The 26,593-nt window shown below is 34.8% G+C and overlaps 1 protein-coding gene across 1 annotated transcript in view; it reads right to left on the bottom strand.

Annotated features, from left to right (window-relative positions):
• Positions 1-26,593, bottom strand: part of SEMA3C (semaphorin 3C) — a 204,603-nt gene that overhangs the window by 22,229 nt on the left and 155,781 nt on the right. The window contains exon 13 of the mRNA XM_043462920.1: positions 2,551-2,639. Within this exon, the coding sequence (XP_043318855.1) occupies positions 2,551-2,639 (89 nt within the window). The remainder of the gene's footprint in view (positions 1-2,550; positions 2,640-26,593) is intronic.

The following is a 26,593-nucleotide window of genomic DNA, read 5'->3' as shown; positions in this document are numbered from 1 at the left end:
AAATAGTTATCCTTTTTAAAAATTTCTCTGTTCTTAACTTTACTTCTTACATATCATTAGTCCTTTTAAAGATTAAAGATTAGATTTGTGATAATGTGATAAAGTTTTGTGAAGCTTCATCTGAGTAACTTAAGTGTGCACATGCTGCCAAAATCAACTCTGCCCATAATTACTTCACTTTCTGGAGTTATGTGTTCATACAAACATTTAAAAGAGAATATAGTGATATCTCTAAATACTCGATTGCAACAAATCATGACATTCATTTAGAAATGCACACACATACAGGGCAAGACTTGCAACTTATATCCACCTAGGGAAATATTAATAGTTGTACTTCGAATTCAGGTTAAGTTTAGGGAAGTTGGGCATATTTTAAGAAAAAGTTCTGAAAAGAGGATTAAAGAAGATATTATGGTTCTGTGCTCTTTAAAAACAAAGTGCTTGGTTTTTAAAAGTTAAATGGAGTTTTCTGCAGTATATCAGTGTGACACTTAGCTAAGGATTTTTTTCCAATTTAAATGTATTATTTCCTCAAGTACCCATCACAGTATATCATACACACCCAATTATTTTTACCTCACCTCAAAAAATGTGACACAAACACCATGCTGAAGACAGTAACTTTATTTGGTAACTGTGTCTCTCAGTTTAGCCATATCAATCACTGGCACACACATCCGGAAGAATGCTCAAGCATCCTTAGTCTCTCTTGGGTTGATTCCCCCCCACATGCATTTTGACTGACTCTATTTTTCCACTGAGAGTTTATTCTTTATGATGATAATACCAGCATAACTCATATAACAGATCATAAGTAGTTAGCACATGATCAGAATACCTCACATTTTTAAGACCTTTCCATAGAGTATATGTTTGAGTTTGTGTAAAACTCAATTAACATTTTCTGATTATCAAAAAAAGATATTTCAGAATTAAAAATGAAGTGCTGAAATACAACCTTTTTGCTATCTTCAAGAAAACTACTGAATAAGATACTTCATATTATTTTGGCCATTCATGTTGCCCCTACTGAACTGAATGAGAAAAATATATGTATTCTTCGGTAAAATGTGATTTTGGTTAATCCAGCGACATTTCTTTACAAAGCAAGGCATAGAAATGGCACTTGAATGCACATGATTAATATTTTGTGAGCACAATATTAATCTACTAATCACAAGGAACCTGATGCCAAAGTTAGTCTAACGTTAAAAACTGTAACTTTAATAACATAATGGGAAACTGCCAGAATTACTCAGATTCTGTATTGGCTTTTTAAAAATATTTCTTCATATTTAAACTGTATTAGCATAATCTAACATCATTGTATCCTAGTCACTTATGTGCTTAAAATCCAGTATCTTTGGTGACTGTGGGAACATATATTAATACATTCTGAGTTCATTCAACTGAACAAGGCAACTTTCTGGACTAGTAATAATTTGCACTTAGGGGTTTTGAAGTGCTATTTTTACTCCAGTACAAGCTCACTCTGGTCTTTTGGTGTCCATGACCATTGTTTCTTAGTTAGTTTAGTAAGAAATAGAAGTTTGCAGTAGAATTAATTCCATACCAATGTTTCTTCAAAATCTGGCTGTGCTTTACTCATTTTTCCAAATGCAGCTAAGAGGGATCATTTGAACTATCAATAGAATGACATATACCTTAAGGAGAGAAGGGTTTTCAGGACACCATGTACCTGTTCTCCAGGCTCAGGTGTGTGTGTGCCTGTGTGCTAAGTTGCTTTAGCCATGTCTGACTCTTTGTGACCTTATGTAGCCCACCAGGCTCCCATGGGATTCTCCAGGCAAGAATAGTGGAATGGGTTGCCATGACCTCCTCAGGGGATCTTCTTGACCCAGAGATCAAACCTTCGTCTCCATGCCCTGCATTGGCAAAGGGTTGTTTACCACTAGCGTCACCTGGCCTGAATTTTCCTCTATGGGCCTTTTTTTGGTTGTGTTTTCATTTCTTTTTATGCCAAATTCAAGGACAAAGAGAATAAACAATGCAATTCCAAGTTTAGACAGAACATGAAATTCTAAGCTTCAAGAGACAACAATGTTTGTTTTAACTAGAGTGACATTTGAATTGAAAGCAATAAAACAAGAGAAAACAAAGCAGTTTTTCTTGAAGTTCCTGGCAAAAAAATATGAGAAAGTTTTTCTAACAATCATTATTGAGGAACTATTTGGGTCTCAGTGGCTTGTAAAGCAAATGATAAAAGCCCTTTCAGGGCAGATAGTCTAGACCTTGACCATAAGAACTCATTTGAAAAAAAAATAATGATGACATCAAAATTCTTCAAGTTGTGATGGGAGCTAAAAAACTAATTTTTTAATTTTAAGATAACTTGAAATGTAAAAAATGACTTCAGAAAAATATTTGTGCTATACTTCTCATTTTATCTGGTGTTTCCTACTCTCAAAAATTTATAACATTCATTTATTTGATCTTTTATCAATTTTTTTCCTCCAAAGTGGTCATAAGATTACAGAATTCCATTTTTCATGCATGGGCTGATGCTAACAGAATAGACGTTCAAACCTTAAAGACTTCCAGCTCCTCCAGAATGAGCTCACCGCGAGCAGAGCTGTTAGTAGGAAGAACCACCACCTTCTGCACAGTACCCCGATCTAAGAGAAAGAAACAATGAGATGTAGGAAACAAAGGCATTAGGCATAAGACTACTGGCTTAAATATTTACAATATTGTCTATATAATTACTTAGTCATCAAAAATGAGATTGTGTACATTGAGCTATTACCATTTGCAATATTCTTATTTCACTGTAAGTCTTATATGTTTAAATTGAGATTAATTCAAAAGTAATTAATAGGAACATTTTATAACATTTTGCACATATGCAGTAAAGCCATTTAACTATGAGAGAGGAAAAGAATGTCCAAATGTTTTATGAAGTCAAAAGTTCTGTTTCTGAACCAAGTATGAATTCTTGAAATAGTCTTAACTTTAAGTTTGGCCCTTAAGAATATCACTCCTCCTAACCAACATTATAAAGTGACAGTCTCATACTTCTGTTAACATTGACATATAATGATTTGATTATGAGAAAAAATTACTATCTAAAAATATTATCATAGAAAAAATGAATGAATTTTTATAATAATTGTATTGTAAATCACTAGTACTAGAAATTGGCATTTGATCTGTAGCTGCAGAGAGTTTAGACAGTAAAATGTTTCACTCACAATTCAAAATAATTTTCAAAGCAGAAACACAGCTGTGGCTTTATTTCAGTTGTGGCACCAAAAGCTATGACAAAACTAGACAGCATATTAAAAAGCAGAGACATTACTTTGCTGAAAAAGGTCTGTCTAGTCAAAGCTATGGTTTTTCCAGTAGTCATGAATGGATGTGAGTGTTGGACCATAAAGAAAGCTGAGCACTGAAGAATTGATGTTTTTGAACTGTGGTGTTGGAGAAGACTCTTGAGAGTCCCTTGGACTGCAAGGAGATCCAACCAGGCAATCCCAAAGGAAATCAGTCCTGAATATTAATTGGAAGGACTGATGCTAAAACTGAAGCTCCAATACTGTGGCCACCTGAACTGAAGAACTGATTCATCGGAAAAGACCCTGATGCTGGGAAAGATTGAAGGTGTGAGGAGAAGAGAACGACAGAGGATGAGACGGTTAGATGGCATCACCGACTTGATGGACATGAGCCTGAGCAAGCTCCGGGAGCTGGTGACGGATAGGGAAGCCTGGCGTGGGGCAGTCCAGGGGGTCGCAAAGAGTCGGACATGACTCAGTGAGTGAACTGATTCGTAGAACAATTCGATGATTTTCACAATTATCGTTTTCAGTTGGGCATGTTTCTTTAGAATATTTAAAGTATAGTGAAAGTTTCAAATTAGATGGGTCAAATAAACTTAAGTAAATAAAAAGGTACTTGTATTTGGGGCTTCCTTGGTGGTCTAGAGGTTAAGAATCTGCCTGCGACTGTAGACAACACAGGTTTGATCCCTGGTCCAGGAAGATCCCACATGCCAGGGAGCAACTAAGCCCTCAGGCCACAACTACTGAGACAACTACTGACACCCACACACCCTAGAGGTCCACAACAAGAGAAGCCATTGCAATGAGAGGCCTGAGCACTGCAACTAAAGGTAACCCCGGCTTGCCACTTCTTGAGAAAGCGCCAGTGCATCAATCAAGACCCGGCGCAGCCAAGAATAAATAAGTTATTAAATCTTAAAAAAAGTACTTGTATTTCTCAATTAGAGACTGCCAAAATGAAGATGTCTAAGTAAATGTAATATATACAGAAACGTTACTCATGTCAAAAAATTTAGTTAAGAAAATTTCATATGTAATATAAGCATTTTCTAAACATATAATTATGTTATTCTACCAATCACTTAAATTTTAGGTTTTAAAAAAACTAGTTGTAACTTAGTAATGTGAGGTTAAAGTAAATTTGTGAGTGCTTTGAGGAAGTAGAAAATATATTTCCTCACCAAAATATGTTCCTGTTAAAATAACTAATGAGTTGCTTTGTGAATATCAAGTCATCACTCTCAAAGTATGAGCATGTAACTGTGAATTTATAATTTTGACAGGTGCATTATCATCAACAGACACTAAAGTGTCTTTTAATTCTGTTGAGAAATGTCACTAAGAAGAGATACTTGAACTGAGTCATACAGGACTTAACAACTAGGAATCTATTAGTGATGAACTCCCGTTGTGGCTCAGTGGTAAAGAATCCACCCGCAATGCGGGAGGCCTGGGTTTGATCCCTGGGTTGGGCAGATCCCCTGGAGAAGGAAAAGGCTATCCACTCCGGTATTCTTGTCTGGAGAATTCCATGGACTGTATAGTCCATGGGGTTGCAGAGTCAGACTTGACTGAGTGACTTTCACTTAAAAGAAAAAATTTAAACCAATACCACAAGTCCCAAACCTCACATCTCAAGCTGTGCAATTACATAGCTAAGCATTACTCTGACATAAAAATTCCATTTATTATTTATAATCTCTATTTTATGAATCTAACTGTACAATAAAATAATTATTAATAAAAAGTAAACTAAGATTCTACCAACTAAAAAATTAAAACCTACTAAATAATAATAATGATGTTTAAACAGAAAAGACTTAGAGATTTTGTCCAAACAATCCTTGGAACTTTGCAAGGATACAAAGTTTAAACACCTAACTGTTAAAGTTTCAAACTACACTCTGTAATACAAAATTCACTTCTTAAGCCATACTTAAAAACACATAAAAATCCTAAAGATTTGTAGGCTCTAGATATAATTAAGAAACCTGAAATTTTCTCTGTTTCATCAATTAACTTCTTTAGAATTAGTTTTGTACCAATTTGTACTACTTTCTTGGAAGATAATTAATGCAGATATAAACTGGAAGTGGAAAAACATTTAGGCATATGGTTCAGAGACACACCACAACTGAAAATAGATGAAGGCGCGTGGAGGTGTTCCCTAGTTTCTATTAACAATTAGTCACAAAGAACAGTGTAAACTTCTATGGGAATAGAATGCACCAAAAACCCTAAAATTAAAGCCTCGAAATTATAACATCTAGGAAAGGATTTGTGTGATATTCTGTGTGTGTATGTGGTATCTGTGTGAGTGGGTAGGTGAAAGATTAGGGTTAAAACTATCTTTGTTTTAGGTCATGTTATCATAAAGATTATACTTCTTTTCTATTTTTTAAGTCACAACAGAGTTTTATGGTTTCCGGCTGAAGCTTGCAAGGATCAGTGTCATCCTACATGACAGCAATGACCACTTCTTGAGTGGAGACAGCAGAAACTATGAGTGAAAACTGAGCACAATCCCAAATAAAGCTGCATGAAAGGGAATCTTGATTAAAGCCAAAACTATCAGCTTTGAAAATAATTTTATTAAGTATTCTCAAATGAGAGAACTGACTACTTTTTTTACCTAATGTGTTAACTAACTGTGTGTGTGTATCAGTTGCTCAGTTGTGTCCAACTCATTGCAACCCCTTGGACTGTAACCTGCCAGGCTTCTCTGGCCATGGAATTCTCCAGGCAAGAATACTGGAGTGGGTAGCCATCCCCTTCTCCAGGGTATGAGAACATTATTTTACAGAAATAATCATTTCTTCTGAAAAAAACTATAACAAACATATTTTATTCCAGCCATTTACAAAATATAGCACAATGAACAGCTATAAAAATGGGCTAATAAAAAGAAGCAAAAACTTACTTTTGACTCATTTGTGATGAAAGGTAGAACATTACTTTTATTTATTGTTTGCTTTCCTATTTTAGTTCTTTTTTGTTTTTTGTTAATGTGAGTAGATCTCCCTTGAGAGACTATTAAAACATAAAAATATATTTTCTACCGAGTAAAACATCAACTTATCTGAAATTCTTACAAAAAAATCAGTTAATTTAAATATTAAATATCAGTTTCTACTGCAAAATTAAGTGTAAAAAAAATCATAGAAATGCAAGATCCCCATAGAGAAACAAATATTGAATGGATGCCTACTGTGTGCCTGGATCTATGATAAAAATACATTGTTCCAAGAAAATAAATACGCATTTTAATTCCTGTACTATTTCATATTTATACTTGAATTGACACTTTATGAGGTAGCATACCTCCAGAGTTCATTACACTGGTTCCTTTTTCATCTGTGTGTCACAAATGAATAAGTTGTTCTCATTCTACATAATAAAGCTTTCATATACATAAATTAGAATAGTCATTCAAATTTGTGGATTCAAATATGAATGGAATAGTTTTAAATCCTGTGAGCATCATCACTATTAACAATTCAGATTTTATGAGACTTTGAACTTTTATAATAGGGGGACTATTTTAAGTAAAATAATACATAAACACAAAAAGAAAGCTGTTTGGATTTTTCCCAAACACTTAAAAGTGAAAGTGTTAGTCACTCAGTCTTGTCTGACTATTTGCGAACCCATGAACTGTAGCCTGCCAGGCTCCTCTGTTCATGGGACTTCCCAGGCAAGAATACGGGAGTGGGTTGACATTCCCTTCTCTAGGGGATCTTCCTGACCCAGGGATAGAACCCATGCCTCTTGAATTGGAGGCAGATTCTTTACCTTCTCAGCCACCAGGGAAGCCAGCTGCAAATGAGGAACTCTAAAGTTTATGGTAAGTCCAGCTCTGACAATTAGCCTAGTTTTCTAAAAAAGAAAGTTTTTATAAAACTGGACAATAATACTTTCTTTAAATTGAAGAATATCTAATTATCCAATGAAATCTTGCCTACAATATCATACCACTACAATTTTATCATCCAAGATCAGTTTTCACATGTCAGCAAAAGGTTGGAAAATTTCTTCATTAGTTGAGTGTAAATAGCTCTACCGCCTGTCTGTTTTATTCATTGGCCTTTTTTCTGCAGGCAGATTGGTGGCTCAGATTGTAAAGAATCTGCTTGCCTTTCTTCTACAGCTGCCAAGAATATACAACACTCAATCTCTCTCTCAGATCTCTCTGAGTATATCTTTATACCCTCCACACTCTGTTTCTCTGGTCTAAGCATGAGCACTATGTTCAAGTATGTCTTTTTCAAATTCAAAAATCAGATCTTTTTACCTGCCATTCTCTGAACACCCTGCAGTTTGGGGTTATCCTATTTAAACTGTGATGCTTAGAATTCTACATGACTATTCAGTTGTTTCACCACTATGCAGACCTTGCTGAGATGAGACTGTTTAAAAGACACAGCAGTAGTTATTCTAGTTGACCAACAAACTTAGGTGACTGGTCAGGATCTCTAGTATTTGTAGTCTCAGAAACAGAGATCTCAACTCCAGTGTGTACACATTGACAAGCTCCACTCTAGATGTGTTTGTATTTCTGCTCCTTTTACAAACTACCTGACTCCTACAGTCTCCAGTTCAGATTTTCAAGAGACAGATTTAATTTGGTTCAATGTAGTCATAATGAAGGCACCCTGTAAACCATTGCTTGGTGGACATATCAGCTGTCAAGTGCTAATTTGTCATTTCAATCAGTTGTGGAACCGAGAAGGAGCCAAAATACAAGAAATTTCCCATAGCTACTCTCTAAGCTGGCCCAGGTTAATTGGATAATTTCTCTCAAAATGTATGGTAGACCGTTCTGGTTTCTTTTCCAAACTTATTCACAAAACCTCAGTTCCATATACAGAAAATACTTTTGAAGTATCCTTGGGCTAAATCATTCACTACTAAGTAAATAAATGGATTTAGGTTGTCTTCCACCCATTTTTACTCATCGGTTTAAGAAAAAAATTACTGATATCTCAAGAGCTCGATGTCTAAAACTTCCTTTTTTAAAAAACGATTCTTTAATAGTGGGTTCCCACTAAATGTTAGTCATTTAGAAAATATGCATTCCAGAATGTCTATAAAATTCCCAATTACTTATGTCTACATAAAGTCATCTCTGAATCTATTAGCTTGAAGATGATAATACAGTTAACAAACATCTTCCTTCTGGAGGTAGTGAGTCATTCCTTGAACACACACAAAATAAATTTCTTTTATTGTTCTGAAGGATTGGGACATACAATACCTTATATTTCCTCGGGAAAAGCATCATGCCTGCAAAATAGTTACAGTGAAGCAGAGTATCTTTCTTTTCTCCTTAAGTCTCAGTTTGCTTGTGTGTAAATATAAATTACAATGATAACTTTTGTAATGGGTATCTCTTACTATGGTCTACCCAGAATCACTTTCCCTTTCTTGGAAATAGCACCCTGAGACAACTTTTGGAAACAAGACCTCTCTCATCCTCCATCTACACGGTTAAGGAGTGGAGTATCTCTCAGCCCCAGGGAGATGCCATGACTTAGGTCTGCGCAATTAGAACATCTCTTTGCCCCTATGATTCATGCAGGAGTGGGCATAGAAACAAGTCAAGGCTTAGCCCTTCTTGGGAATTAGATAGGTGGGAGCCTCTTTCTATATGAGATCAGACCATTAAAGGCTTGTAAATGTGGAGGTCATTCCTGCTACCACATGCACAGACTACATCTGAGAACAGACAATAAAGAGGAAGGCAGAGCTGAACGTTGGTGAGATAAATTTCTGAAAACATCACTTCAGCACAAATTCAGCTATATCTGAGGCTGCCTCCTACATTTACCAGTTGAACACAGAAAAATTTACTATTTTTAACTAGTTTAAGTAAAGTGTAAACAAAGTCACTCTCTGTTGAAAAAGTTATAATAAATCTAAATGAATACTACATGGAAACTGCTTAGTATGATGTCTAGTCCATAGTATACCCTCAATAAGTGCAAGATATTTTTAGCTCGACCACTAACTAAACTTTTTACATTATTGGAGTTACAACTTTTTCTGAAGACCAACTGTCTTACCTATGAGATTATACATAATAGGCATGCCTTGAAAACAATAAAGCACTTGACATGAATCAAGCAAGACACATAGGAGAGCTGCATAATATAAACTTATATACAAAGATACCACAGTAGAGCCATCAACCCATATTAGTGCTCTTAATTTTCTTTTATTTCATTGAATCTTTTGAGAAAATTTCCCAGACAAATTTCTTTCCTGTATTATAAACTTATTTCCTGCATTATATATTGTATACCATCTAGGTATTTTTTCTCTTTCTAGTGCAGGAGATGATAGCAATATTATCTTTAAAATTCACCACAGTCTCCAGATAAGAGAATAGCTTGTATTTATAGCATAGTATAAAAAAACTCATTATCAGCAGGTTATCTGAACAGTCCTATGTGTATCTATCTACCGAGTCTCATCTGAACTAGTCCTTAGAGGTTTCCCTAGAAATTGTTGTGCCAAACTGTATGCTTGCCACTGGGCTTCTGGTTGCCTGGGGATTTAGAAGAACTCTGCCTCCTTAATCAGATTTAGTCAGTTTCGTATACCTGGTTATTATTCTATAAAAATATTCCAATCAGGGTTGGTTGTATGGGTGTTAGACTTGTTCAGTCACACATATTTTTGTGGTCAGAAGGATTCATACCTAGTTCAATGCTCTGTTGTCACCTCCTTGAAATTCTTAATAATTTTAAATAAGGAGCCCTGAATTTTCATGTTGTACCAGACCCTACAAATTACATAGCCAATCTGATTCTAGGTGTTCATAATTACTAGCAGTTTGTACCAGGTAAGGAGGGACCTCATTCAATTTAGTAAAGACAAACATATAAATTCCAAAGTCACATAATTAATTCTTTCCTCCTTTTTCTCAATCTTCACCATAGCATCCCTAAATGTCAAGTAGCCCTCTGCATGACTTCAGAGGTAAATTACTGCCGGGAAATCAATTCTAGTATTTATTAATTAAAATTATTATTATTAAAGATAAAAATTGCTATGTTTGATAAATACTTCTTTTATTTTATTTATAGTTTCCTGCATCCATTTGTATACTGAATTTAAGAAATATATTTTAAAGCTCCCCCCAAAAAAGAACTGCAAAAGCTCGGTTTAGTAAATGAAATATCTATAGATAATATGATGATGAGAAATCTTGCATTGTTAATCTCTAAATTAGATCTTACCAATTGTCTGCTTTAGTTCCTATTAGTTACAGTATAGATTCATAAGATTCCTTTTTCCAACTAGGTTATCAAATTGCTGCTACATGCTTTTAATAGTATTTTTTAAATAGTATTTTTGGTATTTATAGTATTAATAGTATTTTTAAAACGAGAATAAAGTTGGATCATAAGTTTATAAAATTTCTATTAGGAGTTTAGTGATACGTCTTTAAGATGTGGTGATTCCATTCATGTACGCCGCCAATTTACTACATATATATATATATATTCCTAACCTAGGTCATCTAGCACATTTTCTCACATTTAGCAGAGCTTTTCTCACTCAATAGGTAATTTAAATGCTCTGATGGTGACTCATGCAGCTTCACCCCCTTGGGTAGTTAGAGCCCTACTTAGTCATCAAAGGCATCTGAAATATCTTTATTTGAAGGGAAGTCCTTGGAGAGACAGAATCAACAAATGTCCTCTATCTTGCATCTCCCAGAGTGTGATAAAGTTTGCAGAGTTAAATTGGATAGCAATTGTGTGCAGTGTGCTCAGTGGTGTCGGACTCTGCGACCCCACAGACTGCAGCCCACGGGGTTCCACTGTCCATGGAATTTTCCAGGTAAGAATACTGGAGTGGGTTGCCATTTCCTACTCCAGGAGATCTTTCTGACCCAGGGATGGAACCGGTGTCTCTTGCATCTCCTGCACTGACAGGCCAATTCTCTACCACTGCACCACATGGGAAATCCTTAGTATTAGATTAAGTTAAATAGGTTTCTTTGCTCTTGACTCCAGAACCTTTCAGAATTGTTCGAATACTCTTCTGCATTGTGAAGAAAATATAGTTTTCAGTGACTTTCAAGTTTATTTGTTGATACCATAACTTCATTTGACTCCCAAGCACCTACCATTCATGCTCTTTTAGAAATCAGGTCCTATTTCACAAATAGTTTCTCAAAGTGTGGCTGGTATTCAGTCCACCTCACTCAAACAATTAGACAGTTTCAAAAAAATTTAGATGTTTATTTCCATGTCAGATCACAGATTTATCATTTTTAGAAGTGCTAATTTTAAATAAGCTTTAAAAAATAAATATATATCTGCTCAAACACTTGAAAATCACAGAAGATGAACAATGTAATTCTTTCTAACATATTTCATTTTTTGGTAGCTTTCTAAATTGCCAGAAACGCTGCTAAATTAATTTTCAAATATCTATTGGTTTTTTATTTTTTTCTGCCTAATTTCAGCTAAAATAACACATTTTCTATGAATGTATAAAATTAATGACTTATTTGGAATATACTTAAATATTCTGGAGAGTTCCCAGGTGAAATTATAATAAAAAATTTCAGATATTTTGGAAATCAAAGTATATATATACATATATTATGTATATGAAAGTATACATATATGAAAAAGTACATATATCTAAAAACCACATATCTATATACATGATATTTTAAAAAATTACTTAATCTCCAAATGTTAAAATAATATTAAACTTAGAGCTGGTATGGATATAAGCAAGTATTTTCATAACTTTTGGTAGAAATGCATTTTGAAAAATCTTTCTGGAGGGCAATATGGTGGTTGATCATGAGGCAATGACTAGAATACCCTTCTTGCAAGAAATAACTATAAAACTGGATGAATTATAGAGGTAATACTTTCTAGCTAATGAATAACAGACAGCAAAAGACTAAAAGAAGAAAAAATTCACAAGGTCGTCTTCATGATTACCCCACCTTCTACCTGGGAACAATTTTTCAACAGAGGCGCAGAAAGTAGGTGTCCAAGTAGAGCAGAGTCATCCCACTGAGATGAGAAGGCGAGTATGAGAATTTCGGGCAGCGGAAGTAAACTAATTCTGTGGCACACAGCATCAAGAGAGGAAGCTGATGAGAAAAGCGGCTCCAGAAGGCCACATGGAAATCTCCTACGGGTCTATGGCTGATTCCTGGGCTATGTATTTGCAGGATGACACTCCCAAGGCTTAATGGATTGCAGCTTCTATTAGGAGTATGGAACGGACAAATTATAGGTGCAGCAGCTCTGGAGAAAAGCAATGCTGGGTTAAACTGTAGTTCTGGCTCTATCAGAGTATACAGATCACACTGACACCTTGTTAGAACTTCTGGTATTCAGGTGACACAAAAAGGCTGATGCTATAAGAATAAGTGCCATGTTCTAGAGTTAAGACATACTTTAGGTCTGTCCTGACACTACTTGTAACCAAGATCTGAAAACACATACAAGGGAGAGAATTTGGAGTTTGCGTCCTGCTAAATTAGAGTGACTTACTTGAGCACTAGAATTTGAACAGAGAGTAAATTAAGTCTTAACAAATTCAAGGTGATCAGCTGATAACTGAATGCTTGAACCTAAAGCCAAGGTTCTACATCCTACAGTGTCCAGGATGAAGAACAACAAAAAGTATTGTACATGAAGAGAGAGAGAGGAAGAGAAAAAAAATGGATGAATCAGGGGATGGTCTTCAGGAAGAAAAAGAAGTTAAAATTTTCCAAGATGTTGAACGTAGTAAGCAACAACTTTAAAGTAGCTATGATAGGTTATTACAACTATGTTTAAAAAAGTAAAAGCAAAACAGGAATGAAAAGAAGATATGGTCTTAATAAATGAAAAAATATGGAAAAACTCAGCAATGAGTTTTTTTTACTGAAAGACTCAGCAATGAGTTTTTCAATAAAAACTATAAAAAGTTAAATGGATATTTTAGAACTTAATTATGACAGCTAAAATAAAATATCAATTTTATAGACTCAATAGCAATTTGGAATAGAAAGTCAGTGAACTTGAAGCCAGGTCAATATAAATTGTCCAGTTGCAAGAACATAGAGAAAAAAATTAAAACAGTCTTTTGGGAATGGCTGACATCATCAAATGGTCTTAGGTACATGTAATTAGAGTTCTGAAAGGAGAACAAGGGAAGAATAGGGAATAAAAAGCTAAATGAAAAAATAATGGCTAAAATTTTCCCAAATTTAATGAAGAATAATATGTTGTAGATCAAGGAATTCCATGAGATCTTAGCTACACAGATATAAAAGTCACATCATATTTAAATTGCTGAAAAGAAAATTTACAGAAACAAATCTCTGAAAGCAGCCAGAGAAAAAAGGCATTGTATAATGAAAACATAATTGTTGACTTTTTATTACAAACAATGGAACCAGAAGATAATGAAATAATCATTTTTTAATTACTGAAAGGAAAAAGTTAACCCATAATTTTATATCCAGTGAAAATTTTCTTTAAAAAATAAGATGAAATCAATCATTTTTAGATAAATGAAAGCTTGGATTTTTTTTGCCTGCAGACTCCCTACATTTGAAGAAATGCTAAAGGATGTCTTTTAGTATGAATGGAAATAATAAAAAATAGAAACACAGGTTCATAGGAAGATTAAAGAAAATCCAATATGACCTCTATCCATAAGAGTTGATTGGTCTGTAGATATGTTTTGGAATTTCTGCAGACATTTGAAAAAATGAGAAAGTTGACCTAAGAACAAAGCTTAACCCTGCCCCCAGCTAAGGAGGATAGAGCCAAAAACTCCAAAAAAGAAGTTGGGGCCCTGGTCAAACCACATGTAAAATCAGTCTACAATTGTGTTTTCCAATTTTGTGATCCAATAAATCTGTAAGAAAATGTAAATAACAATATTTCTGAGAATCATGATACTAAAATAAAATACCCCTCCCTTCTTCCCCAAATATGCCAAGCAGAGATATTTGTGATATCTTACAGAGTAAAAAAAAATTTATATTATAATCCCACTATATAAGTAGGGGGTTATGCTGTATTTTTAATGTGGTCTTATAATCTTTTTTCTGCAGCTCTAAATTTCAAAAGTTTTTTCTTTAATTGCTTTGATGGTAAAATCTGTCCTAACTTGAACTACTTAGTCACAAAATCTGACCTGCACTTACCTAAGGCTACTTATAACCTGTATTTGTTATACTTGGTTTGAGGATTTCTATGTTTCATTGTAGCAATAGTACTGTGGATTTCACTGGGATCCAAGGTTCTGCAAGCCATTTTACCTAATATATCACATATTCACATATGTGAATATTACCTTTTCCTATTCACATACTTCTGAACACTGAAATACATTTAGTTTCATATTAGGATTGATTTTTCTTCCTTTTTCTTTTTGTTCACCTATTATTTTCTTGATTAAAAAATTAACATTTAGCTCAAGCAATAAAAAAAATAATTTAAGAGATGTAATTAAGTCAAGCTATAGATTGAAATAATGTTCTGGTTATTACTAAAAAAAGATAAAGTAGAATGTAAGTATTTAAAATTAGACCTACTAAAGCTACTATACAATTCAGGACACTGCTATTGAATCTGCCTAACGTCATTTACATTAGAAAGAATACAGCAAATTAGTACTGTTTTACCATATGCTGAATGCTTAGTACAAGCGTAACTGTGCTCTATGACGGTTCTCTTTTTGCAGTTAGCTTTCAGGAGTAGATAAACATTGCTCATTAACAGCCCAGTTAATGGCAATCTCCACACTACTACTGAAAAGAACATAAACCTGTTTCCCCAAACCTGCAATAGTGTCGTTTATCCTTATTCTAGTCTTAAACTTGAAAATGGTGTAAACCTGAACAAACCTGCCTCCTGTAATCCTTTGTGTTCTTCTATAAAATGTGAATATACTATTTGCTTTACAAATCTGACAAGGTTGTTCAAGATCAAAGGCAAAATCCTATAGAAACCTTCCTTATAAACTTTACAGAGTATACTTTTATTCTCAGTATTCTGAAATTGTCCTTCCTTATTGTGAGTCTTTTTCTGTTACATAAATTACCTACTGTTCTTTTATACCAGGCAGATTCATCTATGATCTGTCATTAAAGGTTTTGCTTCCTTTCTACTTTTCTTAATACAGTGTACTCAAATTTAAGTAATGCTGTAAAATAATTATGTACATATTATTCATAGCCTGTTTCCTCCCACAAAGAATATAAACTTTAAAGAGACATTTGTGCATTTTGTTCACTGTTTATTCTAGTTAATAGCATCAGAATTTGCAACAGAATTCAAAAATACCTGTGTATTCACAAATATATATGTATATTTATATTCATAGATAGTATGATTGATGTCAATTAATGTATATATATCTACTGTATAAATACATATATATATGTACCTGTTAAATGCTTACCAATTGCTAGGCAGTACACTCCAAGTTTTGTAAACATCATCTCATTTAATTTTTAAAATACATCCATAAAGTAGTGCAATTAAGAAAAGCAGGCTTAGAGATGTCATTTAATTTGCTCCCAGTCATAAAACTGGTAGATGGTACACAGCAGGATTGAAACATAGGTCTTTTGAAGTTAAAGCATGTTCCCTAATCCTTAGCCTAGTCTAACAAGTTATTCTGTTTGCAACAAAGTTTAGGGGAAATCCCAAACATAATTGGAATTGGTTATTGTAGGAATATCTTTGGGAATTTTAATTTCCCATTTCACACTACCATGTATAGGAGCTAGGATGTGTAGGAGCTAGGATTTTACACATGCTTTTCATCCATTACTGCTGTGGAAAGCTTTGGGAGTTACATATTTAGATAAGTTAATGGAGAAGTAGATTTCTAGGGCAAACTTTTAAGGCCAATGATTTTACTAAACTGACAATTTTATAAGGAGTGACTAAATTATAAGCTTTGATTTAGCTGAGACTTACCGAAAAATAGAATACAGCAAAGTGTGCCATTTAAATTTTTTGATTTGATTATTTTTTCAACTAAAGTTTCTGTCCTCATGCAAAATATCTATTAATGATATATCTGATGTAGCAAAATGTGCTTAATAAGTTACAGTATAATATGTTCTGGTTCTAGAAGCTAATTTTCCCTACAATGATTTAGAAAAAAAACCAATATTAGACCAAGTGATATTCCATTAACATATGGCTTATCATAATTATTTCCTGGTGACACAGTTAAAAAGAATACTCAAGTAGAGTCTCAGGAATCACTAACATTAATGTCTTAGGATTGTGTAAATTACCAAAATGTACAAATTACATTTCAGTATCCTTTGTTGTATTGTATTATGAATGTTTTATTTACAGTATCAATTTAAAACAAATGGACTTCCATGGAGATATGTCATATGCAAGGTTTTATAGAACCGACACAGGATGGACAACTAAATTTCCAATGATGCAAGGAGCTAACTCTTTCTATTTAATCCTTTAAAATTTGAGGAAAGAATTACTCATCCGAGATTAATGGATTTTATGGTCATTATTAATTAGTTTATTTTCTGCCCAGTTTTGTCATAAGATGGGCATTTCTACAATAGTTTGCAAAGACTAAAGCACATAGAGAAGCTGGCCTGGAACATTTGCCTACGTTTTTGGGTGCTCAGGTAAAAAGAGGAGGTTTCCCTCTTCATTTAGCCATCTCTCAATGCACTTGCTCATGCTAACCCATTCTTACTTCCTCCTGTTCACAACCCACTCTTTATACTGAAATGGTTATTCTCCTCTCAAGCTTCACTGGTCTTCAAGAAGACAGGCTAATGAGGAAAGGAACACAGTACAAGGGCACTCGGACATAACTGTCACATCTGATGATCTTGGCCATGGCTTTTTTTCCTGCCTGCTATTCTCTTTTCTCGAGGTCACCATGATACTAAGTCTTATTTTCCTGTTACCTTATGATCACTTTTTCTCCATTTTCTTAGTAGATAATCTTTAATTTTCCTGCCCTTTAAATGAGCTCCCCAGGGTTAAATTCTTATCTGCATAGTTCCTAGAGTGACCTCAAGAACTGTCAAGGATTCCGCTAACACCTATATTGCTAATGACTTCTGTATCTGCATCTCTAGCACAGCCCTCTCTGCTGAAGTGTATCCACAACAACACCCTCTTGGACTTATCCATCTGAGCAGTCCACAGAATCTCTAACTCAGTGGGAGACAGAACTGGGTTGGAATTTAGTTACTGTTTCTAACAGCTTCACAACCATAAGCTAGCCATTTAATTATCAAAGCCTCAGTTTACACAGTTCTAAAATGGGGATAATGATTCTCTCTCATTTGGTTGCTATGAGATTTAATGAGATAATGTATTTTAGGTGGTAAATTCAACTTATAATCATAACAGGTCATAGGAAAGGACAGGTGTGCCCATCAAAAGGAATGGGCACACTACTTTCCAAATCTTTCCACTACTTTCCAAATCTGATTGCTGATTCTATATTCCCTTGTTCAATGAATGGTACTTCTTTTCATCCCTGTGACAGACCATACATTTACAAAACACCCTAGGCACTTTTTTTTCATCTGCCTACTCTGCCCAAATCAAGTTAGTTATTATCAGGTCCTTGCCTCTTCCTAAATATCTCTTGATAATCCCTCTCAATCTCTGACTTCTAGCACCTGTTTTAATTTAGGCTCTCATCATTTCTTGCCTATAAAAAACCAAGTCTCCTAACCAGCCTTTTCCCTCTGTCTGTAATATATCCTCTCTACCAATGCCAAAGGGAGCTACATAAATGTACTTGGGAAGTGACTGACCTTCTCTAAGAAGAGCCTTACTAAGTCACCCCTTTGTATAACTTCTCCCCTTGAATACAGTAGATGTGTGACTTGCTTCTAAAACCACAGAATAATGCTAAATCGATAGTATGCCAATCCCATGATTAGGCTACATTGTATGAGACTCTGTTTTCGCAGAAAGAAGGAACAAACAGGAGTTTTTTGAATGGACAATGGCAGGGAAAGGCAGTACCTCATCCCAGCATCAGGAAGGAACTTAATTTTTCCAAATACTGTGTGAGTTTGGAAAAGATTTTGAACTCCAGAAAGGAATGCAGGCTGGTTTACACTTTGTGGCTTTGTGGGACCCTGAGCAGAGATGGCAGTTCCCACGGATTAGGATATAATCTTTGGGGGACTATTATTGTGCTCACCACATTAGTGAAAGAGAAAATACGCATACAACTAAGGAAAACATTTATGACTCTAATAACATAGACTCACCTCAGAAAATCCACTTTCAAACCTTTTTGGTTCAATTCACACTACACTTCATATTCTAAACTAAATCTCTTTTCATTTTCAACAATTTGAAAACATTTCTCAGTTCCATAAAACTTAAAAACAAAACAAAACAAAACTGGCTTTCAGCAAAGACCACCCCCACAACTGACACCTGGTTATCTACCTCCTTCGGTAGTCACATAGAGAGGGCTGGCCAGGCTGAGGAACAAGCTATGAGAGCTTCTCCAAGGGACAAAGTCTGCTAAGTCTGCTTCAGGGAAACTTGGCAGTGCATCAGGAGCAAGAACATAGTGTGATTATTTCTTATTAAAACACAGACAAAAGACTTTATAAGTTAATGTCTTTGGGTTAGAAAATTTTCTTACATTCATGAAAGAGTGAGGGTTAAAATGAAGGCAACATACAGGATACAGGTTTGCTTGCAGATGTTTTATATTAGTGAATAAATGGTACAAGCACCAGTAATAAAGAGCATATCACTGCCATCTCATCTGCTGAAAGGCACAAGTTTTAAAATGCACAAAGATTTAGTAACACAACAAAAAGTGAGATGGATTACTCTTCCATTTCAGTACTCTCCTCTCCCCCCAATATATTACCTCCTTCAACCCTAAATATATAGCAGCTGACATAAAAAGATACGAGATTCATAGGTTAACTGGTTGATTCACATACAAATCCAGGTTTTCTCTGTTACATTGTAAGACGTATCTCTTTCACACGTACGACTTGGTGACAATGTGTGGATGGGCAAAGTGAGTGATGTAACTCTAACAAAGCAGTGCTGAGCTAATGTTGAATGTCAACACATCAGCAGTATCTCCTGATATATGTGAAGGAAACTAATTCACAGTAAAATGAGACAACGGGAGCTTCCCTGGTGGCTCAGCAGGAGGAGAATCCACCTGAAATGCAGAAGATGCGGGTTTGATCCCTGGGTTGGGAAGATCACCTGGAGAATGGCTACCCACTCCAGTATTCTTGCCTGGGAAATCCCATGGACAGAGGAGCCTGGCGGGCTACAGTCCACTGGGGTTGCAAAAGAGTGACACGACCTAGTGACTAAACAACAACAAAATGAAATTACCCTAACTTCACAAAAGGTAAATAAAGTGGTGATAGTAGATGAGGACATTAACTTGAAGAGGATAAATGCTCATGATATGAAATCAGATACCAAAAGGTTATATTCCGGTTGTATCATACACTCAATATCAATGTGATCTTCAGTTATCTGAGCTTCAGTATAAACATGGTGGAGGATAAGTGCAACTCATTCACTCATTCATTCAAAGAATATTTACTGAGTAACAACTTTGAGTAATGTGCTATTCTGAGGATGTACCAATGAATAAATCAGACAAATATCCTTGCTGTCAATGGAGTCTACATTCTCACAGTTCCTCACAGGGTAACTACAAGGTTTGGATGAGATTCAATAACATACCTGGCAAAAGATAAGCATTGTAAATAACCTTAATTAGCATCACTATACTAGTAATAAAATAGTTCAAAAACTTGAAAAAGTGTACTTATTTTCATAAGAAGTAGCATATTAAAGAGATAAATGAGTAATTCGGGCAAACTAGCAACACCAAAATTTGTATAATGATTATGTGAGATTTCACACTACCTTTAATAGAATGTATCTCTGAAAAGTAGCTTAAAGGAAAAGAATTATGCTTTTTGAAAAATATTTTCAGCAACTATCATGTATCTATTCTTAGTAAACTGTTTTTTTAAAGTAAAATTTAAATAAGAACATTTGTCTCTGGATTAACAATCACTATCTGGGCTCTCTTGCATATTTTTCTCTTCACCTATTGCCTTTGCTACTCTTCAACATGATCAAGCAGTCATCACACCATAATTTATCATCTTTCCCCTTTCAATTCAGTCATCATTCCACTCTGTTCTATTAGTATTTCCTACTGTGACAATCCCTGTGGAATCCTTGGTAAACTCTCAGATGTTTCTAGATTCTGCTTTGGAAAGCAGTGAACCACAATGTTATTAAAAACCAGTGACTTATAAAGGCATTTGTTCCTTACTTCTAAGCAAAGGGGAAGTCTAGACATTATCCTTAGAGTGACTGACATGCACAGTTTACAACTGATCGTCGTCTTTTCTGAAGTCAAATGCATGGCTCCAGCTATCAAATTTTACATCTTGGGTGTTTTTAGTTTAGGGGGGTCTGTGAAAATCAAAATGCCTAGTTCTGCAGTTCATTAGGTGTACATTTCTTTTTTTTTTTTTAATTTTTTTATTAGTTGGAGGCTAATTACTTCACAACATTTCAGTGGGTTTTGTCATACATTGATATGAATCAGCCATAGATTTACACTTATTCCCCATCCCGATCCCCCCTCCCACCTCCCTCTCCACTCGATTCCTCTGGGTCTTCCCAGTGTACCAGGCCGGAGCACTTGTCTCATGCATCCCACCTGGGCTGGTGATCTGTTTCACCATAGATAGTATACATGCTGTTCTTTTGAAACATCCCACCCTCACCTTCTCCCACAGAGTTCAAAAGTCTGTTCTGTATTTCTGTGTCTCTTTCTGTTTTGCATATAGGGTTATCGTTACCATCTTTCTAAATTCCATATATGTGTTAGTATGCTGTATGTTCGCTTTCTGGCTTCACTCTGTATGAGGGAGACAAATGAGGACTTTTCAATTGATTTTATTCTGATGGTGTATGTGTACCACAAGCCTTTTATTCAATCTGCTGATGGGCACTAAGTTGCAGCTCAATTCCAGAAAAATAAATGACCCAATCAAAAAAATGGGTCAGAACTAAACAGACATTTCTCCAAAGAAGACATACAGATGGCTAACAAACACATGAAAAGATGCTCAACATCACTCATTATTAGAGAAATGCAAATCAAAACCACAATGAGGTACCATTACACACCAGTCAGGATGGCTGCTATCCAAAAGTCTACAAGCAATAAATGCTGGAGAGGGTGTGGAGAAAAGGGAACCCTCTTACACTGTTGGTGGGAATGCAAACTAGTACAGCCACTATGGAAAACAGTGTGGAGATTTCTTAAAAAACTGGAAATAGAACTGCCATATGACCCAGCAATCCCACTTCTGGGCATACACACTGAGGAAACCAGATCTGAAAGAGACACGTGCACCCCAATGTTCATCGCAGCACTGTTTATAATAGCCAGGACATGGAAGCAACCTAGGTGTACATTTCAAAAGATGTGACTGTCAGAACTGGTTAGTTACTATAAAGGCAGTGATCCTGTAATGCTGCAAGGCAAACATATTAAGGCTTTAGTCACATATGTGGCACACACTTCAAATCTCCACATTTTCAAAGGGCTTACTGGAGCCAACAGTCAAACTTAGTAATCATCCAGTTAAACAGAAGCTAGTATGAGGCATGAAACAGTACCTACTATATAAGAATTTTGGCAAAGCACTACATGTATCGACCATACATTAAAAAATCATAATGGCATTAAATCATCCCAAACCTCTAACATCCATTCACAAAAATACTCTCTCTTTCATCAGAAACCACATGTCATTCTGATTCATATTTAGTGCTAAAAATGTACATTTGACAAATGTGTCTAAACTTGACCCAGACACGTAACTATTTTCATAACTCTGGAGGCAAAAGGAAAACAGGCAAATCTCTTCACTGTACTTTATAGTCAACTTTGAACAAATAGCCATGATATAAGCAGTAGGTAGCAAAGTTAAAACAGAAATGTTAATCCTACGAGAATACTTGTCTGCTGTTTTACAGTCTTTCCTAAAGACTGAAAAAAGAGACTAAGGAACGTAAAAATACCCATCATCTTAACACTAAAAATTAATCTCAAAAAAAAAAAAAATCTCAAACCCCAAATTCTACAAAATATCAAATAATACTACCAGATTTTAAAAAGCACTGACTTTAAAATACATTGTTTCAACCTGTGTTCCTTGTTAGGGGCATAGTAGCAGTAATGAATTGGAAAATAATCAAGTAACATGGTTTCTAGTTTAAATTTTAATAGATATAACAAGACATTTTTTACTCGAGATTAAAAAAGATGTTTTTATACAAAGCATCATTATAAATTATTGTATTATAGCTACATCCTAGACAATAGCTTCTTTCAGAAGTCTTAATTTTTCTACAATTATACAGTTATTAAACAAAAGTCATCAAACTTTTTCTGTTAAAGGTCAAATAACAAATAATTTAGGCTCTATGGGCTGAGTGGTCTCTTTGGCAAGTACTCAACTCTTTGGTGGCACAAACTCAGCCACAGACAAATGTAAATGAATGGATGTGGCTGTGTTCTAATAAAACTTTTTTGTGGGCACTGAAATCTAAAAATCTTACAATTTTCACTGCTCATGTAATATTCTTCTTGCCATTTTTCTTTCAGTCATTAAAAAATGCAAATCATTCTTAGCTTATAGACCATATTTGCAGCAGGCTGTGGGCTATCTCACCCACAGACTAGACGTTGATAATGCAAACTAAGAAATAAAAGATGACAGGAAAAATTTTACTTTTCTTTCTTTCTCCCTCCCTTCCTCCCTCCCTTCATTGCATTTATTGACTTATACATGTACCTATGTATGTATGTGTTTGTTTATTTTGGCAGCTCACACAAAAAATAATGAGGCAGTCCTAGAAGAGTAGAAGGCCAGAATACCAGCCTCTCAACCTCAGCCAGAGTAGTAAACTGTAATAGACTAACCGTAACAGTTACTGAGCATTCAGCCTGCACAACTACCATAGAGATTCTGTGAACTACAAATCATTCCTATTATTCAAAGTGGATACAGTTACAAGATATCCTGTTTGCATTCCAATGACCTGTCACATAAGTTTTTCCTATGGCAACTTTTTGACAACCAATATCTTCATCAAATTCCCTTTAATTCTCCATGAAGGTCCAGAGAAAAGGGAAGCCATGAGAGAAGCTTGCTTAATTGTGGCAATAATTGAAGCATCATTACTTATTCATAACAACTAAAGGACTGTTTGGTACTTGGGGATTTGACAACACAAAAGACATACTATAATCCTTCCTAAGACATTTAGATACAGAAAGTTAAGAAATTCTGGGAATAGTGAACCATGATTCTCCCAACTTCTATTTCAGACAAGGCTATTTTATTCACTTTCAGTAGCAAACAAACATAGAGAACTTTCTTTTGAAGAAATTTCACCAGAAATTCAAGATCTACTCAGGTAGAAATATTTCATAACAATATACTGTTTGTTAGAGTTTCAAGTAAGTTGAAATCACTTTTAAAAAATTACAATGTGATCTGATATAATCATGAGGACTAGGTTCAATGGTTATGTGAGTTACCATCTATCCAGAAAGACGCTCTTGGCAGAGGCATTTCTCAGCATGAATTTTCCTATTTGAATACAATCTTCAACAGACTTATGTGGCTTTGTAAGCAGTGATTAGTGGAGATTCCCACTACAATTAAAAACATATGCCTAAATACCGTTTTTGAAAATGACACAAGTGTTTAAATACCAATATAAAAATGTCCGAGTAAAGGTGTCAGATACTTGTATAGTAAGAAAAGTCAAAGAACTTGTGCAAAGGCATGTTTCTTTCTTAAAACTGCTTTCTATCTAAATGAACATTGTTGGACAATTTTTAAAGACTAGAAAATTCCATCCATGAAACCTGTGTATCTTATGTAGACTTTCATGACAAAACAATCTGAATGTGACATCAGAGCCCAACTTTAAGAAACAAAAACACTAACTGCAGAATATATCTGCACCTCCATGTTCACTGCGGCATTATTCACAATAGACAAGACATGGAAACAACCTAAGTGTCTGTTTACAGATATGTCGTCTATACAAAATAGTATCAATAGGGTATATGCCTCAATCTCCATTTCCCATTCTTCCCGGGGAACTCTACTTAATGTACTGACTGTGGTGACCCAAATGGAGGAGAAATCCAAAAGGGAGTAGACATATGTGTATGTATGGCTGAGTTATTTTGCTACACGGTAGAAACTAACAACACCAAAAGGTAAAGCAACTGTATCTCATTCAAAATTGATTTTAAAAAAAATAAAAATAATTGTGCTTTAAAACACAACAGAATATTATTCTGCCATAAAAAGAATGAAATTTTGCCATTTGTGACAACATGGATGGAACCTGATGGCATTATGCTAAGCTCTCACTTATATATGGAAGAAAAAAGCAAAAACAAAATGAAAAACCACATTCATTACCAGAGGTGGAGAGAGGAAGAATTAAATGAAGGCAATCAAAAGGTACAAACTTCCAGTTATAAGATACATAAGTTCTTGGGACATAATCTACACCTGTACAGTTATGGGATGCACTATAGTTATACTCCTGTATGATACATATGAAAGGTGTTAAGAGAGTAAATCCTAAGAGTTCTCATCAGAAGGAAAGATATACTTTTTCTTTCTTTTTACTGTATCTATATGATATGATGGATACTTAAAACTACTGCAATTATCATTTCACAATATATGTAAGTCAAGCCATTATGTTGTGCACCTTAAATTTATACAGTGATGCATGTCAATTATATCTCAAAAAAACTGGAAAAAGGGCCCACCTTTAAGACTGGCTTCAAAAGGAAAATAAGAAACAGTCATTTTTTTCCTAAGTACTATGAGACATTAGGGACAAGTGTAACTCTATAATGACCAATTCAGGAAAAAAAGGTTTTTTTTAAAATGCAAACTCCACAGTGGATGATCTGAATCAAGGCTAAAAGATTGTAGTTATTTATATGGAGAAAACATCTCTTGAAAACACAGTTTGTAAGCAAACAAAGATTAGTTTTTGCAATCAGTTATGAATTCATTTCACTGTATGAGAAGCAATGGATATAGTTACGATTTTCAGTTCAACTTGACAAATATTTACTGAGTTTACCAAGAACTGCAATATTTCTAGAGAGAATGACACATCAAGGAGAAACAGAACCTTGAGAGGAACGTGTAGCAATGAATACAAACATGGGGAACTAGATAAAGCATTGGTTAAGCAGTCTTATAAGTGAATAAACTGAGTTTGAAGCATGCTGTTTGAAATATTAATGGGTCATACAACTTCTGTTACCTAATAATAAATTGTAAATACTAATACTTAACTCATGAGATTGCAAGGACTAGAGATACACATTTGGGATTTGTTTTCACAGACTAATTAAAACCAAATGAGTGAGTGAGATGGCCAAGGAACATGTAAAAAGAAGAGGACTATGGATAGAACCTCAGTAAATACGTATACTCATGGGGAGATGGAAGTCAGACTAACGAAGGAACTGAGAGGGAACTGTTGAAGATAAAGGAAAATTATGTGACTTGTGGCTAAAGCAACAAGTAAAGAGTGATTCTACAATATCAAATGATACAAGGGTATGGAGGTACTTGAATGGTTAAAGGATATTGGACTTTCTTATCATGAGAAGACTGAAGACCTTGGCAAAATCAGCAGTACAACAGAGGTAGAGGTAGGTGAACATACAGGCCTGACTTTATATGCTTGCATAAGTTTGCTAAGCCAAGGTTTCAGGGTAGGATGAAATGGAAGAATAAAGTTTGTAATAATGTAATTGATATTATGTTGATATTACAAATGTATACCTATGGCTGATTCATGTTGATGTCTGACAGAAAACAACAAAATTCCATAAAGCAATTATTCTTCAGTTAAAAAATAAATAAATTTTTAGAAAGTAAAAAAAAGATTAATTGATAAAGAAATGTCGTAGAGATGGCAGGAAAGCATAGATGGCTCCATGTGTTTGTGAAGAGGTCACAGAATTTGTTTTAGCTGAGGGAACACTCATGCTTAAAAAGTCCCATCCCCTCATTTATTTCATTATCTTATTTCACCAAACTGTTTAAGGTGCTTTACATATGTTACTATTAAGCCATTGGTTCCTCCCAACAATCCCATAAAGTAATTTATTTTAACTCCATTTTACAGATGCAGAAACAC

This window comes from Cervus canadensis, chromosome 3 (genome assembly GCF_019320065.1).
Source record: "Cervus canadensis isolate Bull #8, Minnesota chromosome 3, ASM1932006v1, whole genome shotgun sequence".
NCBI lineage: Eukaryota > Metazoa > Chordata > Mammalia > Artiodactyla > Cervidae > Cervus > Cervus canadensis.
This window is presented reverse-complemented; position numbering and strand designations above follow the sequence as displayed.